Below are 19,245 nucleotides of genomic sequence, written 5' to 3'. Positions count from 1 at the left end.
AAATGAAACTTTTAAATAAAGAGACCCCCCCCCATAAGAATATCAAAAACCAAATACTGTGACATAAAACTAATAAAAAGACTGACAGTCAGAAAATTGTAAAATATGATTGAATAGCAAGGCATGGTGGCACACACCTGTAATCCTAGCTACTCCAGAGTCTGAGGCAGGAAGATCACAAGTTCAAGGCCAGTCTGGCAGCTTGTTGAGACCCTGTTTCAAAATGAAAAATGAAATGGGCTGGGGTGTGGCTTAGAGTGCCCCTGAGTTCAGTCCTCAGTAACAAAAACAAAAGCATCATTGGGAGATGTTAGAGAAGAAAACTAAATACCTAGAAGGGTCTACCGATTCAATACAGTAATAGAGTTGTTTCTCCCAAATATGAGATATATATATATATATATATATATATATATATGTATTTTCTCCCCAAATATGAAAAAAAATCATGAAAAATTCACAAAATGAAATTTTCCCTGGTACTGGGAGTTGAATCCTGTGTCCTATGCATACCAGGGAAGTGTTCCACCATTGACCTATGTTTCTAGCCATTTTTTTATACTTTTTTATTTTAAGACACAGCCTTGCTAAGTTGCTCCGGCTGGCCTTGAACTTGTGATCTTCCTACCTAGCTTCTGAAATGGAGTCCCTGGGACCATGGTGGGCATCACCGCACCTGGCTGGAATTTGGGTTTTACAAATTGAGATACGACCTAAAGGTGGGCAAGTTATTTTAGGAATTAACCAATGCAAAAGGAGATTCTAAAGACCCACCTGAGGGGCATCTCGCCTTAGGGAAGTCCAGAGCATTGCACCTTCCAGGAAGGGTGGAGGGGAGAAGCCACCCAGTTGCTCCCCTGGATCTAAGGCCTGTCTCTGGCATTCTAGGAGGGAGACCTTCAGGAAGTCTGGCTCTCCAGAGCACTGGCAGGAGAGGGCAGTGCCTCCTGAAATCCCCACGAGCTCCTTTCTGTGAAGCCCAGCAGAAGGCTATGACTGCTCTTGGTGGAGGTTAACCAAGAGCCTCTCCAGGTATTGCTGAGGCTCACCCACAGTCTGCTTGGGAGGTCCCATCTGTCTCAGGAGGGAGGGGCCTGCCTCTAGTTAGCAGGACAGCGGGCACCTCACCCTGGGTGTCCAGCTGTGCTTAGTGAGGGGATGGAGGGGTTGATCAGCTCTGGGGCCTGGCAGTCTGAGGGTCTGAATGCTGGCTTCTCTCCCTACCAAGAATGCAACCACAGGCCAAGGACTTAACCTCCTCAGGCTTTGGTTCCCTCTCCTGCAAATGGGCTCATAGGGGTATTCGGTGGTTGGTTCTCAAGACTCCTGGGCCCTCAGCCTGGTCCCTGGTGAGGGAGTCCTGACTGAGCAGATCTATCGTTACCAGGCTCTTCCCTGTCCCTCAGGTCAGGCTGCTGGGTCCCGTCCCAGCTCCTGGGCTTGTGTCCTCAGCTGAAGGTCTGGTCAGGCTCTCCAGGGCTTTCTCTGCAGGAGTGACCAGACTGGGAATCAGGCGTACAGGGCTGAGTCACGACCCCTCCCTCCAATGCATATCCACCCAAAACAAAAGAAGGGACCTTATTTGGAAGTAGAGTCTTTGCAAATGTAATGAGTAAAGACCTCTCAAAATCATTCTGGATTTAGGTCCCAAATTCAAAGACAGGTGTCCCTATAAGAGGAGAAATACTGGTAACCTAGGAGGCAAAAAAGGGAGAGGGTACTGACCTATAAGGAAGGACGCCCTGGAGTCACCCGAAGCTGGAAGAGGCAGGAAGGACCCCCTCCTCTGTTGCCTCAAGAGGGAGTGCAGCTCTGTCCACAGCCTGATTTCAGACTCGGCTTTCAGAGCTGTGAGAGAGATTTGGGATAATTTATGGCAGTGCTAACAGATGTGTGCACCTGTGTTGGCACAGTAGGTATGCGCTCATGAGTGAGTCCCTTGGATGTGGGTCCACTGACCACGCTCATGTCCCTCTGAGTCTACAGAGCTGAGAAAGGCTGCCTGAAGGGCTAGTGAGGTCACCCAGGAAGTGGAACCCTGGGAACCAACCCCAGTCCCCCAGCTGCCACCTGGCTGTATGTCTTTAAACAAAAATACATGTGGGAGCTGGGTGCAGTGGCCACACCTGTAATCCCCGTGACCTGGGAGTCTGAGGCAAGAGGATATGCAAGTTCAAGGCCAGCCTCTTGCAAGCAAATGAGACCGTATCTCAAAATAAAAAATAAAAAGGGCGGGGTTGTGGCTAGATGGTAGAGCACTTGCCTAGCATGTGTGAGGCACTGGGTTTGATCCTCAGCACCACATTAAAAAAAAAAAAAAAAAAAAAAAAACCCAAAAAACAACAAACGGGGGGGTGGGCCTGGGGATATAGCTCAGTTGGTAGAGTGCTTGCCTGGCATGTACAAGGCCCTGGGTTCAATCCCTAGCACTGCCCCCCCCCAAAAAAAAAAAAAAAAGGTTGGGGATGGTGCTCAGTGGTAAAGCGACTCTGGTCCAACCCCCACACACATACACACCATTAACAGAAGGCCTGTGGTATGATGAAGGGCTTCAGCATCCAGAGCATCGTGGAATCACTCACTGAGGTTATATTTATTTCTAAATGTAAGTGTGTCTGATGCTCTATTTTTATGGAAAAGCGATGCTGCTTACTGAATTTAAAAGACCCACAGACTTGCTGGCTCAGGAAGCTGCTGCTTTGGCCACCTGCTCGTCTGTACTGTTTTGGGGTCTGTCACTCTCCCTCATCCCAGATTTTCTTCCACGTTTCCATGTAGTGCTGGGAGTTTCCAATTGTTATAGTCCCCCCCCTTTCTCTTTATGCTGGGCAGGACTTCAAATTTCATACTACAGAAGTCATAACTGCTTGTGGCAACATGGGAACCATACACAGGTTGTGCGCTGCAGGTATCAATCTGTAGATCATACACTTAAACAGAAACCTTTCCTGAGTAGCCAGGGTGGCTAGGGCTGTGCAGCTGTGTGTCGAATGCTCTTGTGAAGTCTTGTGGGAAGTCTTGAGGGAAGGAGCCTCAGGATTTCCTGGCTACTCCCACCCCTACCTCATCCTAAAGGTGGGCAGTGCTCTTGAAAACAGTAGCTGTACAACTGCCTGAGCCATGGGTCCTGTGTTGCCCAAATACTTTTGGTGCACAGGACCATTCTGCAAGGGATGAGTGGACATGGATCCTTATCTCTGCCACATTTGCTGAAGCTGTGGGCTATGGGGAGCTCCAGAGAGCACTGGCAGTTGACATGAGCAAGTGCATGGTGCAGGAGGCTGAGCCCGGCCTGCAGGGGCTTAGGATCATAAGGGGCAGAGGGCCATAAGGGGCAGAGGGCTCCTCAAAGGGCCTTTGGAGGACCCAGCAGCCACCACTCTGTGGCTGACTCCGAAAGATTTCAGCAGCAGGGTTGGGTTGTAACTCTGTGGTATAGCGCTTGCCTAGCCCACGTGAAGCACTGGGTTTACTCCTCAGCACCACATAAAAATAACTAAATAAATAAAGGTATTGTGTCCATCTCAACTAAAAAAAAAAAAAAAAAAAAGACTTCAGCAGCAGATGTGCAGGTAGAAATGTGAGTGGTGGGAACCCCCAAAGTTACATGGGCCTTGGGGCTGGAGGCCTGGGAATCTAGGTTTCTTTCACCTGGCGTCCAGCTTTCTGTCCCAGTCCTACCTGAGAGTTTTGAGGGACACACACAGCTGTACATCTGGTCTGTCACTACCCAAGGTGCTCAGGGGCTGATGGCAGCCTGCTGCTAATGGCTTGACCTAATTTTAAATTTTCCAATTAGTCAACATTTAAAAATTCTGAGATTTGGGGCTGGGTAAAGTGATAAAGTACTTGCCTACCAGGAACCAGATCCTGGGTTCCATCCCCAGCACTGCAAAAAACAAAACCAAAAAACAGATTTTACATGCAACTCCAATTTTTTGCTCCTGTTGGAAGATTCAAGCCATGCCCACGCTGAGCTTAAGGTGCCCTTGGAGTGGGGCACAGCGCCCTCACGCTCACACCCAGCCTGCTATATTCATGTAAATTCCGGTCCTCTGGAGGCTAACGTTCAAATACGAAATTCCCGTTGTACCTTATAGGATATATCCCAAACACCTTTCCTAGGCTCCAATCTGTGCTGCTCCTTAGGGACATCGGTGTCAAGAGAACGGGGTGGGGGGGGGGAAGGTCGTGCACTGCAGGTATCAAGCGGTTGGGCAGGCTGCGGGAGGATCACGCATAGCGCCGAGGCGCCGCTTCGGAGCGCAGCAGTCCCTCTAAGGTCTGCAGCCCCGCCCGCCCGCTGTGCTCCCGGCACGACCCCGGCCTTAGGGACCGGGAGGTCCCGGCCTGGGGCCTTTCTGGACACGGCTTCTGGGCATATCCAGTGGGGGAGGGGCGGAGAAAAGAAAACCTAGGGCAGCGTCGATGACACCGTCAAATGCTTAAAACACCCGCCTGCCAGAAGGGGAGAGTGCGGTGCAGCCCCAAGAGCGGTAGAGACTAGGTGCGTGCACACTTCGGTTTAGGCGATTTATTACCATTCCCTCCCCCAAACAGAAATAAAGGGCAGAAGACGGCTTCCGGGCGCGGCTGGTGCAGGCGCTGCGCTTACCGGAGCTCGGCGGGAGCCCACGTCGTCCGGCGGTGTCCTCCGCCTGGCTCGTCGCAGCCATTTTGGAGCGGCGGAGACAAAGAGCAAACCCGCCGCCTGTGCCTCGACCGCCGGCCCCGAGCGCCGCCGCCGCACCCGCCAGCCAGCGCCCGCTCCCGCACCCGTTCCCGTTCCCACACCGGTACCCATACCCACACCCCGCGCCAGCGCTCGGCCTCTGGCGCTCGCGGCCATTGGCCGCGCCTTTTAAGCCTGCGCCGCAACCAATCAGCGACGCCAGGGCACGGGTGGGGGCGGCACGCGCCGCCGCGCCTGCGCAGTGCGGCGCCCCTCCCCCCGTCCCCCGCCGCGCCCCCGCCCGCCCCGCGCGCCGCCCCCCGCCCGCCCCGCGCCCCGCTGGAACCTCCTCCTGCCCAGGCGCGCTCGGCCGAGCGGCGGCGGCGGCGGCGGCGAGGAGGAAAGATGGCGGCGGGCTCGGATCTGCTGGACGAGGTCTTCTTCAACAGCGAGGTGGACGAGAAAGTGGTGAGCGACCTGGTGGGCTCGCTCGAGTCGCAGCTGGCGGCCAGCGCGGCCCACCACCACCACCTCGCGCCGCGCGCGCCCGAGCTGCGGGCCGCGGCCGCCGGCGCGCTCGGGAACCATGTTGTGAGCGGCAGCCCGGCCGGAGCCGCGGGCGCAGGGCCGGCCGCCCCCGCCGAGGGCGCGCCCGCAGCGGCGCCGGAGCCGCCCCCCGCAGGTAGAGCGCGGCCGGCGGGCGGGGGGCCGCGGCGCGCGGGCCCCGGCTCACCACGCCGCCCGCTTGTCCCCGCAGGGCCCGCGCCGGCGCCCGCCAAGCTGAGGCCGCCGCCCGAGGCCAGCGCGGGGCCCTGCCCGGCCGCCGCCGCCGCCGCCGCCGCCGCCGCCGGGCCCGAGCCCGCCGCCGCCGCCCCGCCCGCCGGCCCCGGCCCCGGCGCCGCCAAGCCCGGCCCGCCCGGCCCGCCCGGCCCCGGCGCCGCGCAAACTTTGAATGGGAGCGCCGCGCCGCCCACCGCGCCGCACGCCGCACCTGCTGTCAGCCCGGTCAACAACGGGCCCGCGCCGCCGCCCGCCGCCGGCTCCGTCATCCAGGCGGCCCCCGCGCCCGCGCCCGCCGCGCCCTCGCCGCCCGCCGCGCCCGCGCCCGCCGCGCCCCCGCCGCCCGCGCCCCCCGCGCCCGCCGCGCCCGCCCGGCCGCCCGGCCTCCCGGCCGCGCCCGCGCCCCCCGCGCCTGCCGCGGCACAGAACGGGGCCGGCGCCGCCCCCGCCCCCGCCCCCGCCCCGGCCGCCGGGGGCGCCGCGGGGCTCAGCGGCCAGCCGGGGCCCGGCGCGCCCGCGCAGGGGGCCAAGGCCGAGCCGCCCAAGACGGCGGGGCCGGCGGCGGCGGGCGCGGCGGCCGGCGTGCTGCTCGGGCCTGCGATGCAAGGGGCGCTGCCGGGGCCCGCCGGCGGCCCGCCGCCAGCCCCTGGACCCCCGGCGGGGCTGCCCAAAGGCGCGGCCGGCGCGGCGACCCCCAGCCTGCCGCGGACACCCTCGGCCGCCACCGGCGGGATCCGGGCCACCCTGACGCCCACCGTTTTGGCCCCTCGCCTGCCGCAGCCGCCGCAGAACCCGACCAACATCCAGAACTTCCAGCTGCCCCCAGGTGAGTGGACGCGCGGGGCGGGAGGGGAGGGCGGGTCAGGCGGCCGCCGATCCAGGAAGTTCTGGGCTGCGTTCTGGGGCTGTGCCCGGGCCGCCTGCCTCGCGGCTTGCCCACGGCTGCCGGCTGAGGGGCGCCCCTGCCCAGGTGCGGAGGCCAGACTGGGTGTCCGGTGAGCCAGCGAGGCCGCCGGGCCACCCTGGCTGGGGCCGGCTGCTCCTGCTTCCCGGCCTTGATGCCTGTCTGCGCTTCTGAGTTGCTCGCCCAGGGGCTTCTCGTGGGGACTGTCTTGCGCTACTGCCCCTGCTTAACTCGGGCAGCGCGGGGTCATGCTTGCTCTGAGGGCTCCCCAGTATCGGAGCTTGCCCCTTCGTGTGGCAGGGCCCTTGCTGAACTCCGCTGCCTCATTGTTAATCCAGGGCTGCTGTGGTGGGCCAGAGAGCATCCTCCTCCTTGTGCAGGTTAGGTCCAGGCTGGGCACCCCCCTACCCCCGAGGTGGGGAAGTCTGGATGGAAAGCTTGGGCTTCCTGCTGCCACTAAAGGCAGAGCTAGTGCTCAGATGCTGGAGCAGTTTCAATTCCAGGTTGGTCCTGAGTGTGGCCTTAGGCTTTTGTTGTTGCCATCCCCTGAGGTCAGTGTGACACTCCCAGCCAGGAATCTGGGGTGCAGGAGGTGGTGGGATGTGGAGCCCAACACATGTGCAGGGGATGCTTTGAGTGCAGAATCTGCTTCAGCCTCTTCCTTCTCTACAGTCCTTCTGCTTTGTCACCCTGAGTTCTTTGGGGCCCCTGAGGTTTGACGGGTGATCTCTTGCCTGGTATCACATGCCAAGCTGCTTTTGTTTGGGAGTGCTCAGACAGGAGCCCTCCCACTGAACGCTGGGCTGAAGTGCTGGGCTTCTGAGCACTCCTCTCTGGTACTAGTGATGTGTGCAGCAGCTGTAGCTGCTACCGTGGAGTGGCAGTAGTAGTGGATGAGGGAGGAAAGCATGGCCCTGCCACTAGTCCCCTCCTGCTTGTTGGGAAGAGCTGAGGGTCAGTTCAAAGAGCTGCAGCCTCTGAGGAGCACGTTTTCTTGTCATTGCCCATGGGTCTCAGGGCTGCTGGTCACACATTGGGATCTGCTTCACTGGGGCAAGAGCGGGGCGACATGAGAGCCAGAAACAGTGACTCTGGGTTGGCAATAGGGGCTGCCCAGCTCTGAGGAGGAAAAGAGGAGATGTGAGAGAAGCACCCAAGAATTTGTGGGGTGTCCTTGCCAACCTCTGGGCACTAAAGAATGTACAGTGATGGGTGTTTGCTAGAAGGCTCTGTGTTGATGGTTATGTGTGTTTTGACCTTTTGGTGGAAAATATGGCTGAGTTTTAGTTGTTAGTTTTGAAAAGGTGGTTCATGGTTGTAACCTTTTAGGTGAAATGCCTCAGTAATTTGTATCTACTTAGGAAAACACCCTTGCAGTGGTCCTGCCTGTTTCAACAGTGCCTCCCTCGCAGCAAGGATGTCCCCACACTGCCCTTTCATCATGACAGCTGGTGACTAGGTGCCCATGGCGTCCTCTCACCCGTGGCCATCTGGGGTTAGCCATGTTTCTTTCTCTGAGCATCTTACAAGTAAAGCCCACCTCTTTTTTTCTACTTGGGAGAAGGAAGACATTTGAAAAGGGCAGCCTTGCCTTCTTGAGCTGTCCTGAGACTCACTTCTGCCTTGTGTTTTAAGGTCAGTTTTAGAGCTGGCTGTGACTGGAAGACAACTTGAAAAAGACGGAGGGTTGTGTGTGTTCCTTCTCCTGGTTCTCTGCATCAGGACTCATGCATGGAGAGCAGAAACAGCTCCCTTGCACTCTTGGAGTGGAAATGCTCTCCCAGGAGGAGTGCTTTAAAGTGGCCCTGTGTTTTCTGGGAAATGAAATATTGACATTCATTTCTTCAAGACCCCCTTCAGTTCTTTGATCAGAACACTTACCAATTCTGTTACTTTATTTTAATAGTGAAAGCTGAATGAGTATAGTTAAGTCCACCATTAATGCTCCAAGCCAGGGTACTTCTTTCTTAAACAGGGCAGTCCATTCTTGAGAGCTACAGTGATAGGTTATAAATAGTTTAGCCGTAGCCTGTGATTGGTGGATCAGAAAATGCTCAACTGTTCTGATTGATGCTATGCTTCGTAATAAAAACATACAGACCAAAGGTGGAAGTAAAGTCCAACAAAATTCACAGGTGGCCGACAGCTCCTCATTTTAGGACCCCGTGATGCAGACTGGTGGAGTGAGGATCAGGGGAGGGCAGGGTTTCGGAGCTGCACACAGGTGTGGAGTAGGATGTGGAGTGTGAATGGGGAACCTTGCCCCTCCTCGAACTCTCCTGGCTGGAGGTTGTGGTGGGAGAAGGCAGGGAGGACCGCTTTCTCCTACTGTCCTGAGGCTGAGTCCTGGGCCTGGAGTAAAGCCCCATCCCCACAGCGCCCTTTGAGCTTCAATTAAACATCTGAATTTGGTTTTAGCAAACTCAGTCTTGATATTCTTTGTCAGGACTGTTTTGTAAGACATTTATGTTACTATAGTTGTATTTGCTCGTTTGAAGGTGCCCGAGTCTAAGTCCTACCCACTGAGGATGAGGAAAAGACTTAAGAGACGTGTGGAAACAGTGTCGTAGCCGTTGTCATGGTGTTGTCCGAGAACACCGAAAGCACTGGCTGTTCGTGTGTAACCTGGGGTGGTCTAACGTCAGAGTCGTCGTAATGTCCATGATCAGAGTTGAAAAGAGGAGAAAGTGATCTGACCCCCAAATTAGCATGTGGGTAAGTGGTTTTAAAAGATCTTTTTTAGATAGGTAGGTGCTGCGTTGAAGCTGCTAATTATAAAGGTTATCTTGTAATGTGGCCAATTGGCACATTTCTTAATGTGCCTCCTTTTATTGTGATTTCTTGTAGGACTTACTTTTCTGTGGTTCTAGGTCCCTGCTCCAGGACAGAAAGCCATGTCCTCCCATTGGCCTAGATGCCCTGCCCTGGGGATGTCTGCATGCTGCCTTTTAAGATGATGCTTCATAAGGTAGCTCTGTGTTGAAAGACTGTCTGGGGCACTGCTTCCCACCCTAGGGCGATTGCGTTACCTGTTGTGGGGAAGGGAGAGTCCCTTAGCGGCTGGCTGCACCTTTTTGGCTGGTTCTCCTGAGGCTTAGTCCCAAAGTCAGGCCATAGAAGAAGTAGGGCTGCTACTGTAGTTATGGGAGCTGCTGTCTTGGTGGCCAGCTGTGGCTCAAAGTGCAGGTGCCTTGGTTCAAGAGATGTTCTTGGAAGTTTAGACATTACTTATGCACAGTAGCTGTTTGATCTGGGACTGAGGACAGTGTTCATGGATCCTCCGTTTCCTGGCTGTGAAGTGAGGTTGGCTATTTTGTGAAAGATGTGGAGTTCCATCCAGAAGAGGTGTGCATCCTCCTAAGTTTTGTAACATTTTCATTATTTCAAATCAGATGTTGCTGTAGAAGTTGTGAAATCTTGTAAGGACAGCTTTAATAAGTCAAATCCATGTCTAGAGTGGTTGAAGAGTTTGGTGCTGGGCTTGCCTCGTGCTGCCAGTCAAAAGCTGCTGAGGTTGTCACAGGTGTGTGCTACCTGCCTGCCCACGTGGTGCAGGCTGTGCAGAGTGAACCTGGATGGGGGACTTGATTCAGGGCCAGAGGCCTTGACCTAGTGTTCTCCTTGGTATGCTCAGGGACAGTGACATTTGAGTAGAACAAGGAGAAGTAATTTTTTGAGAGCTGTTAAGGATAGCACTAGGCTGCTCTACTTAGGGTGGATCAAAGGTGGCTTCCCTGCTTCACCGCTGGGTTGGAGGGATGTCCTTGGGGGCGAGAGGGCCACCCCCATGTCCTGACTGGTCCCCCCCCCCCACCCCCGTGCTTGTCACCATCATCTTAGGGTGAGTGGAGTGTCCTTGGTGATGGGGTGGGGTTGGCCTTCTCTAGTCTGCAGATGTCTTGGAGTTAGTATGCCTTCTGTTCTGGTAGCAGCAGGGGCAGGGCCTGTGGGCACTCATGAGACTGCCACCCTGGCTGCTTACTGTGCTTGGTGCTCTGCATTCATGGGGGACTCCCTTAAGTCCTTGTTTCTGTAGGTAGAGCCTTGTTTGTTGGGGCCCTGTCAAAAGGTTGCCTAGGAAGGTGGACTCTGGCTTACCTAGGGCTTGATGGTCTGAGGATCCCCAGGAGCAGGCCCTACTCCTATGAGGACTTCAGTTGTGGGGATCTTTGCCATCTGTCCTGACCCTCTTCAGCCCCTGCCCTGGAAATGGAACAGCTCTAGGCACAGCAGCGGGTGTGGGTGGGGAGTGGGTGGGTGTGGGTGTGGGTGTGGATGTGGATGTGTGGGGGGCGCTACTTCTGTGTCCTTGAACTCAGAATGAAGTCAGCATAGTGTCTGTGTGTTTCCAGGTCTAGTTCAGTGTATAAATGTAAGCTATCCTCTGTTTAAGTGATAAATTTGAAGAGTGCCTTTAACAAATAGATGGTTATGTGTGAGTTGATCAAAATATAATTAACTGTTTCTGGGAATCTTAAAGGAGAGCGATAAAAGGGCTCCTGAGATTTGGGGGTAATTTGCATTGTTCTCAGAAGTTTTTTTTCTTTCTTTCCTTTTTTTAATGTAGGGCTCAGAGTTGAACCCAGGGCCTCACGTGTGCTAGGCAAGCACTCTGCCACTGAGCCCCAGCCCCAGCCCACTTTCACTTTTTTTTATGTGGATGATAAGCTGGAGCCTTTGATTTGCTACCTGGGAAACAGTTGCTGTTTGGGGTTCTTGCCTGGGAAACTGTCTTTGGCTATGGGTTGGCAGCCTTTTAGTTGGGCCTCTGATGGTAATAAACCAGTAAAGTTAAAGCAGGTAGAAGAGGCTGGGCATTGGGGCACTTGCCTGTGATCCCAATGACTCAGGAGACTGAGGCAGGAGGGTCACAATTTTGAGGCCAGTGTCAGCAGCTTTGTGAGACCTCTGTTTCAGTACATAAATAAATAAAAAGATTTGAGGATGTAGCTCAGTGGTAAAGTGCCCCTGGGTTCAATGCCCAGTACAAAAAAGAAGGAGATGGGGCCTTCTGTTTTTAGATGTAAGACTTCAATCCGGTCTGGTGCCACTGGCTGCCTCCTGGACACATCCATCTGCTCCTGGGGTCTGAGGTTGCCTTGGTGTGGGCACTGTCACTGCTGATGGGCACAGGGCTGTTCTGGAGCTGTTCTACAGCGCTCCTGCTGAGGAGAGCGGCACTGGAAAGTTATGTTTGAGAATGGGGAAGTTTGTATTTCCATGGTAGGGCGACGAAAGTTTTGGATCAAATTTTTTTACTTTTACATTGTTTTGAATATTTGTATCAAGGAATATGGGGGAAAAAAACTCCTAATGGGATAAAATTATCCACAGTTAGGCCAATGACCCCAGTTTGGAAAAGTGTGTATGTAGTGCAGACCCCTGACCCACTCATTTACACTAAACTGGTCTTGGGCTTCTCTGGCACCAGCGCCCCTCTGCTGTGTGTGAATGGACAGTGGATAGTGTCTGTGTGAATTGCATGAGGATAGGAGATGCTGGCTGTGGCTCGATTCCAGTGCAGTCCTGTAGGTCTGTGAGCTGTGGGGTTCATCTGCCCTTCCTGAGATGGGCATGTGGATGCCTGTAGGCATGTGGAAGATGTGGCCAGAGGAGCAGACAAGCTTGCTTGCTGGCTCCCAGTCTTGTGAGAGGGCTATGGTCAATGAGGGCCTGTCGGGTCAGCTGGTGCTAGGGGACATGGATCTCGAGGGGGCTGCTTCTGGATATTCCTACTCCAGAGGTCAGGGAGTCCCCATTGGATGTCAGGCTTTAGAACAAGGCTCAGCTTTAAGCAGGTTTAGTTGTTCCAGAGAGATTTATTTTGGGGGCCTGAGGCCTGAGTGGGCGCTAAATGGACAGAGTGGGACAGGAGAGGAACCAGGAGAGGCCTCCCCCACCATCCTGGTGCAGCCTGATGCACCCTGTTGGGGCAGAGGCCTGGGAGTCTGGGGTTCTTTGCAGAAAATGCTGGAGGGTGGTGAGGCAGGTCCTTGTTGGTGTCCTGGTTCACAGTGGATAGAAAGGGCGTGCAGACAGCCTGTTCATTTTCTGGCTGTGTGCTACTCACATGGAAAGTCGTCGTTTTTGGGCTGGGGATGTGGCTCAAGTGGTAACACACCTGCCTAATATGTGTAAGGCACTGGTTCGATTCTCAGCACCACATAAAAACAAAGTAAAGATATTGTGACCACCTAAAACTAAAAATTAAATATTAAAAGAAGATATAAAAAAAGAAAGTCTTTTTTTTTTTTTTTTTGGTATAGGGGATTGAACTCAGGGTGTTTTATGGCTGAGCCACATCCCAGCCCTTTTTGTTATTTGAGACAGGGCTTTGTTAAGTTGCTGAAGCTGGCCTGGAACTTGTGATCCTCCTGCCTTAGCCTCCTGAGTTGCTAGGAGTACAGGCGTGTGCAGTGCCCAGTTACAGGAAAGGTTTTTAAGGGGTTTTATGTTTTGTGGGTCTCTCACAAGGTAGGTCTGTCTGGGGGTGGTCCCTGTGGTCCATATACAACATACGTGGATGAGCAGTACTACCGTCTTGAGACTGTAGTCTTGAGATCGGGTTAACTTTGTAAAGACGCTGAGGAGTGCTGGTATCAAGGTTAGGGTCTGCACTTGAGAGTGAAGCAGGGATGCACTCCTGGATGGTTTTGTCATGTCACTTTGTTATAAGAATCATAGTCAATTGGAAAAGACTTCTTTCCAACCTGTTTTCTGATTATGATGCTATTTTATTTGGCCAGGGGTGGTGGCACTTGCCTGTAATACCAGTAACTTGGGAGGCTAAGGCAGGGGGATAGCAAGTTCCATTCAGGTCAGCCTCAGCAACTTAGTGAGACCCTGTCTCAAAAAGGGTTGGGGGTGTAGCTAGTGGTAAATTGTCTTTGGGTTCAATCCCTGGTACTCAAAATAAAAACAAACAATTCTATAGTCATTATGGGAAGTCATTATGGGAAGTCATTATGAGAAGAAAACTATGAAGAAGGCATTGAGGTGGCTTGTAACTCATCTGTCCCAGACTGCTCACCTTTGACAGCTTATCATTTTAGCCTTTTTGGATGCAGATGAATTTCTGCAGTTTTGATTGTTATGGAACAAGAATTACCCTTCAGAATTGCTGAGTGTTACTTGCCTTGTCCTACGTGTCTTTGTGTGCTGCCCTGGCCCCTCAGTGGTCCTTGAAGCTCTGTTAGGCTGCCTGGATCTGGCTTGTAGAGTGCTGTGCTGAAGTCCTCCCACCTGTAGGTGCTCATCTTCACATACAGTTCGTGTGTCTGATGAGTTGAGCATTTCAAAGGCTTTACTACAGACTGCCTTCCAATAGTTGAGCCAGTTTGTACTTTTAAAACCATTGCTGGTGCATACTTGTTGAGACAGGAGGATGGTGAGTTCAAAGCCAGCCTCAGCAAAAGTGAGGCACTAAGCAACTCAGTGAGACCCTGTTTCTAAATAAAGTACAAGATAGGGCTGGGGATGTGGCTCAGTGGTTGAGTGCTCCTGAGTTCAATCCCCAGTACCCCCGCTGCCCCACCCTGTAAAACAAAAACAGAAACAAAACAAAACCCATTGCTCAGATACGGCTTTTCAGAAATTGATGGCCTTTCTGTAGGAGGACAGTTGTGGTTAAGGAAGATTAGACCTTGTCGGTGAGGATGTTGGCCATTTATTCTCAGCTGATTTTGCCTATGGGCATTTGTGCATCTAATAAGACCACATGTTAATCAGTGAGCACTGCTGACATGGGTGCTGGGGTGCACCCTTTGGGTCCTGAGGCTGCAGAGTCCTTGCTCTCCTGGTGTGGCTCTTGTTGGGGTTGGGGGAAGCTATTAATGAAGACTTGCTGGGAGGTATTTCTGATCCTGGAGAGGGCCTGTTGCCTAGGGGACTGCTGAGGAGTCCTAAATGAAAAGAAGGGACCTGGTCCCTGGAGCTGAGGATGGGGAAAAGGTATGGGTTCCCAGGCCATATCAGGAGGATGATCCCGGCCTGTCATGGAGTTGTCACTGTAGGTATGTTGGGTGCCTGAATAGATTCCAGCTGGGGAGCCACTGAAAGTTTAAACAGGGTGACAGGGTCAGATGTGAGTTTTAAGGTCACTTTTGTGACCGTGAGCTGTGGAATGCAAGGTGGTAGGGGCAGGGCCCGGGGAGTCTGTGTGATGTGGACATACTCACGGGGATTTGCTGATGTCCTGAGACGGGTGAGTCTAGGACAGGGGTTGGACTGGCATCTCCTCCCTGGATAGAGAGGGCAGGGCTGGGAGTGTGTGTTGGTTTGAGATGCCATTCTGAGCTGGAATGTTAAGGGCTGTGGATACAGTGCAGGAGCTTGGAAGAGGGCAGCATGGGAGTCAGGGCACTCAATGGCATTTACAGTGGTGACTGAAAGAGCCACTTCCATGGGAGGCCACCTCCTGAGAGAGCCTGGCCTGGAGCTGAGTGGCATGTGGGGTGCAGTGAGGCCAAGGAGTGGCTCTCAGGTGAAGGAACCCCTTGGGCATAGGCTTTGGGATCAGCCGGAAGAGTAGCCCTGAGTGAAGAGCCACCAGCCCGTAGGGAGGAAGGACCAGCATGGCTGCGGCATCGGAGCGCCTGTGGGTTGGCTGGGCTGTGCAAGCGCAGTCTTTCCTGGCCTCTTTGCCCTTTCACCTAGGAAAAGGCTTAGGGTGAGCATTGTTACTCCTATTGTGCTTTAGTTGGGGTCTTGGTCTGAGTCTGCTGGGGTGTCTGTGGCCCTCCCCTCAGCCACTGACATGCATGGACCTGTGAGTCTGTGGACTGTCTCTCAGGTGGAAGGCCCCTGTCATGGAGCCTCCCTTTGCATGAAGGAGGGTTTTCAGGGACTCCACAACACTTTGGGGAAGCTTGGATCTAGGGGTACACAGTGCTCAGGGGCCTGGGCGTGGTTTGCATGGTTCCCTTTGGAGCGTTTTGTGCACCTGAACAGGGAGCAGGCTTTGAAGAGGAAGCCCACAGCGTGGGCATCTCCAGGATGCCTGGGGAGGGCTCTCTGTCCCTGTGTGTTGCACCGAGCCAGGGGCATGTGCACGTTTCCAGCTAGCTGCTAGAAACCCGACAGTGGTTGGGCCAGCAGGGATGTGTGCTTCTGGTCTGACATTTTGGCATTACTGGACAGTTCCTGTGGGTTCTGTTCCATGAGGTCCCTCAGCCCTTGGGTTCCTTCCACTCAGGAGCACTGAGCCGTCTTCTTGGGCTGCTTTGACTGTCTGACTGAGGCATGGTACTGCAAGTTCTGGTGGTCCTGCCAGCTGGAAGGGCAGTGGGTCGTCAAGAGGCTCCCTGGCCTGAAAGCTCTGCCCAGAGGGATGTGGTCATTTTCTCTAGTTCTAGTTGAAAGAACTTGGTAGGTAATTGGCTTCATCTAATTATACAGAGGGCTGGGTAGTTCAGCCCATGCTGGGAGCTGGGGGTTGGGGAAACAGTTAGCAGGCCAGGCACATGGCTGCGTGGGCCAGGGGAGTGGTCTGGTGAGTTTGTCCAGTCAGTCAGCAAACATTAATCCAGCACTAACTTGAAACTCACCTGGTACTGGGGCTGGTGACAGGAGTGAGGCTTGCTGATGGGGTTGTGTTGGGTACATGGACTGGGAGGGAGTAGAGGGCAGTTTCCCTGTGGTGTGACTGGATGGAGAGTCACCTGAGCCATTAGGGGCATGTTTAGCAGTGGAGGCTCCTGGTTCAGAAGATTTGCCTGATGTCCTCGGTGGCACAGTGAGACTCTGAGTGCTGCACAGAGCAGTGGGAGCACCCAGACTCCAGAGCTCATTGCTGCGCCTGGTCCCAGGCATGTGGACCTCCTGCCTCTGCCGCAGTGGCCTTGCATGGCTCTGGCTGGCTTTAGGTCCAGGGGTGCTTTCCCTGTACTTTGGGACCCTGTGGCAAAGGGTGCTAGGGCTAAGAAACTTGCAGGTGCTGACCGTGCTTTGGTGCTGGTGTAGGGTTGCTGATGCCCTCTTTCATCCTTGGAGTGCTCTGCGGGAAGACTCGGCTCCACTCTGGTCTCAGGCTGAGCTTGGGGTAGTGTCACCTCTGCTCTGGAGAGAGCTGCTTTTCCCCTAGATCCTAGCCCTGAGAACCCCAGTTCCTGGTCTGGCTGCCACCTGTCTTTCCTGGTGTCCAGGCTGGGAAAATGACATTGAGAAAGAAGGGAAGTTAGACCTCCTGCAAGATGTAACTATGGGCAGACAGCTTGGGTGCCGTGAGCCCATGTGGGAGGTAGAATAGTGGGATCATGCACTTGGGCATGGAGTTGGAGTTGCACGTAGACGTGGGGTGGCGTGTGGGCACAGAGTGGCATAGACATGGGGTGGCGTGGACGTAGAGTGGAGTGGCATGTAGATGTGGGGTGATATGGATTTAGAGTGGTGCGGAGGTGTGGACGTGGGGTGGGGGGATGGGTGGCTTGGACATGGGGTGTCAGGGTTGCGTGTGGATGCGGGTTGGAGGTGTTATATGTGAATGTGGAGCAGTGGGTGGTGCCTGGGACACGTGGAGCACTGGATAGACATGAACTCCAGTCTCAGGCAGAGGTGCACTTTGGGCTGGTGTGAGCTGGTGGTGTGCTTGTGTGGCTCTGAGGGTTGCACACCGAGTCCTGCTAGTGGATAGTGCATGTATGTGATGTCTGAATCCTGTGGTCCACACAGGTGTCCTTGTTGAGGGCAAAGGCTGTCCAGAGGGTGAGGTCACTTCTTGGAAGTGGTTGCTTCTAGGGATGGAGTGTGGGGATGGGACTCTAGAGCTGTAGTATTTATTTTTCTTAAAGAGACTCAAGTCTGTTTCGTGGTTTTTAGCAGTCATGTATTCTTAATGGCTGAACTAGAGTGTGTCTTTGTTCTTGTAACTGTGTGTGTAAAGCTGCTTTGGATCAGCCCTGCCATGATCCCTGGCAGGTGATGGTGCAGTGCCTTGCAGAGACCAGTGCAGTTCCAAGGCTGGTGTGGTCCTGACCACTCAGGAGTCCCATGGCTTCCTGGAACCCTGTGGTCGGGCCCACTCTCCTGCCTCCAGGGATCCCTCATTTGCTTTCTCCCCTGAGAGATGCACTGGGGGGACCTCCAGGGGATTCACACTATTTGGAATGAAGCCTAGTTTCCTGGAGTGACCTGACCCCAAAGGATCATAGTCTGACCTCCCACCAATTTCAGATCTCACTCCTCATCAGGCTGTGGGTCAGCCACTCTGTACTCAGCATACCTACTTGTTGTTCAGGCCTGCCTCGCCCCTGCAGAGTTTGCTTGTTGTTTTCTACTTATGGCTCTGGATCTGGGGATCACTCTGGCCTGGGAGGTTCCACCTGCAAAATCCCTGGGGGCCTTAGTTTTGATGGGAATTGCTTACCTGGAGCCCAAACTGCAGGGACTTCCTGTTGGCCCAGCCGCTGGCCTCTGCCACAGGCTTGCTAGCTGAGCAGGAGCACCTTCCACATTTGGCATGGGGCTTGGTGTGGCTGGGATGCCAGGGCCTGAGTCAGAGAGTCTCCTGAAGGCAGCGTGGCCTCTCTGTGGCATTTTGGAGGCCATTAATTGGGATGAAAAGCCATGGAGGGAACAGGGTGTGTGCTTTTGGATCTCAGGCATAGATGTGAGTTAGTCACAATCCTGGCCCTAGCGTGGCCTGCTTTCCTTTATGTGATTGTTTTCACACTTTAATAAGTACCTGCACACCACAGCCCTGTCGGAGAGCTGGGACTGTGCCAACCTCCTGGGGGCCGTGCGCCACAGACCCTTCCCCGCCTGCCAGCTGTGCACCCTCTGCCTCTCCTCTTCTGCACCTGCATACACCTCTTCCCTGTGTTCCTGGGCAGGGCTCCTTAGCTAGGATTCTGCCAAGAGTACCTTGTTGGGGGTGGCCTCCTGGGACTTTTACCATTGACCTGTCCATTACTAGGGTGCTTCTTGTCATCATGGTAGCTGTCCTTCATCAGCACAGCCCTGTGACAGGTCCTTGTTTGAGGACACAGAGTCCCTTCTCTTGTGGGCACTGGGTAGTTTGCCTTCTTGGACGTGGGGTGGCATATACTGCCCTGCAGTCCCCCTGATTAAGTGCAGGAGCCCGCCGGGCATGGCATGGTGACCTGTCAACCCATCAGCTTGTGCACTCCACGGTGGTCCTCGGCACCTAGCAGTTGACTCTCTGGGATCAGACTTTCACTTGCTGTCCTGCAAACCTCAAGACTTTGATTCCAGATTTGTGTGTTTGGGCTGTTGACCAAATATCCAGGCAGGTTGTGGCTGAAGATCTAGGTCCCTAAAAGACTGGTGGCATCTTAAATCACAGGGCTGTGCACTCACCTGGTATGTGTGGGGGATGGGATGGGCAGGCCCAGAGGTCAGATCTGGGTTGTTCGGCGGCTGGAGGCAGGCGAGCAGGGGAGCCATAAGCAGATCCAGGGCATCCTGGCACCAGGATTGTGTGGAGGAGGTGGGTGCCTTCCTGGCAGGTTGGTGCTGGAGGCACAGGGCTGCCTTCTGGCCTCAGGGCAGAAGGGTGGGGGTGGCTGTGGGTAGCTGGAGCTGGCCAGTCCTGAGTGGAGGGTGGCCATGGGCCTGAGTGTTTCAGCAGGGGTGTGGGAAGCAGGTCCCTGAAAGTGAGGGTGGGGTTGAAGGAGAATTTCCTTTATAGTTTTTTAGTTTGTTTTTAAGGAGAAGAGACTTTCAAGCAGTATTTACCCCTAGAAATTGAACATGGGCCACATGCATAATTTATAATTCTTAGGACCGGGCAAAGCTAATTTTATCAGTATGTTCCCTATCACCCTGTCCTGGGCGTTGCCATTCGGCAGGGCCCATAGTGAGAGCACCGGGTGCTTTGCATTCTGAACTCAGCTGAGGTGGCCATGAGGTCCTGCCTGCCTGTCCACTCTGG

The 19,245-nt window shown here is 54.4% G+C and overlaps 1 protein-coding gene and 1 long non-coding RNA gene across 2 annotated transcripts in view; one reads left to right on the top strand and one right to left on the bottom strand.

Annotated features, from left to right (window-relative positions):
* Positions 1–435: 435 nt before the first annotated feature.
* LOC143394535 (uncharacterized) lies at positions 436–4,799 on the bottom strand. The gene is made up of 3 exons (XR_013090711.1): positions 4,616–4,799; positions 1,726–1,848; positions 436–1,485 (listed from the first exon to the last, which is right to left on the bottom strand). It is a non-coding gene; the product is annotated as an uncharacterized LOC143394535 (long non-coding RNA).
* A 278-nt stretch (positions 4,800–5,077) lies between these two features.
* Taf4 (TATA-box binding protein associated factor 4) overlaps positions 5,078–19,245 on the top strand; it is a 55,427-nt gene continuing 41,259 nt past the window's right edge. Inside the window, exon 1 of the mRNA XM_077109205.1 lies at positions 5,078–6,278. Within this exon, the coding sequence (XP_076965320.1) occupies positions 5,078–6,278 (1,201 nt within the window). The remainder of the gene's footprint in view (positions 6,279–19,245) is intronic.

This window comes from Callospermophilus lateralis, chromosome 3 (genome assembly GCF_048772815.1).
Source record: "Callospermophilus lateralis isolate mCalLat2 chromosome 3, mCalLat2.hap1, whole genome shotgun sequence".
NCBI lineage: Eukaryota > Metazoa > Chordata > Mammalia > Rodentia > Sciuridae > Callospermophilus > Callospermophilus lateralis.
Note: the sequence above shows the minus strand (reverse complement) of the source record. Positions and strands in the feature narration are given on the sequence as shown.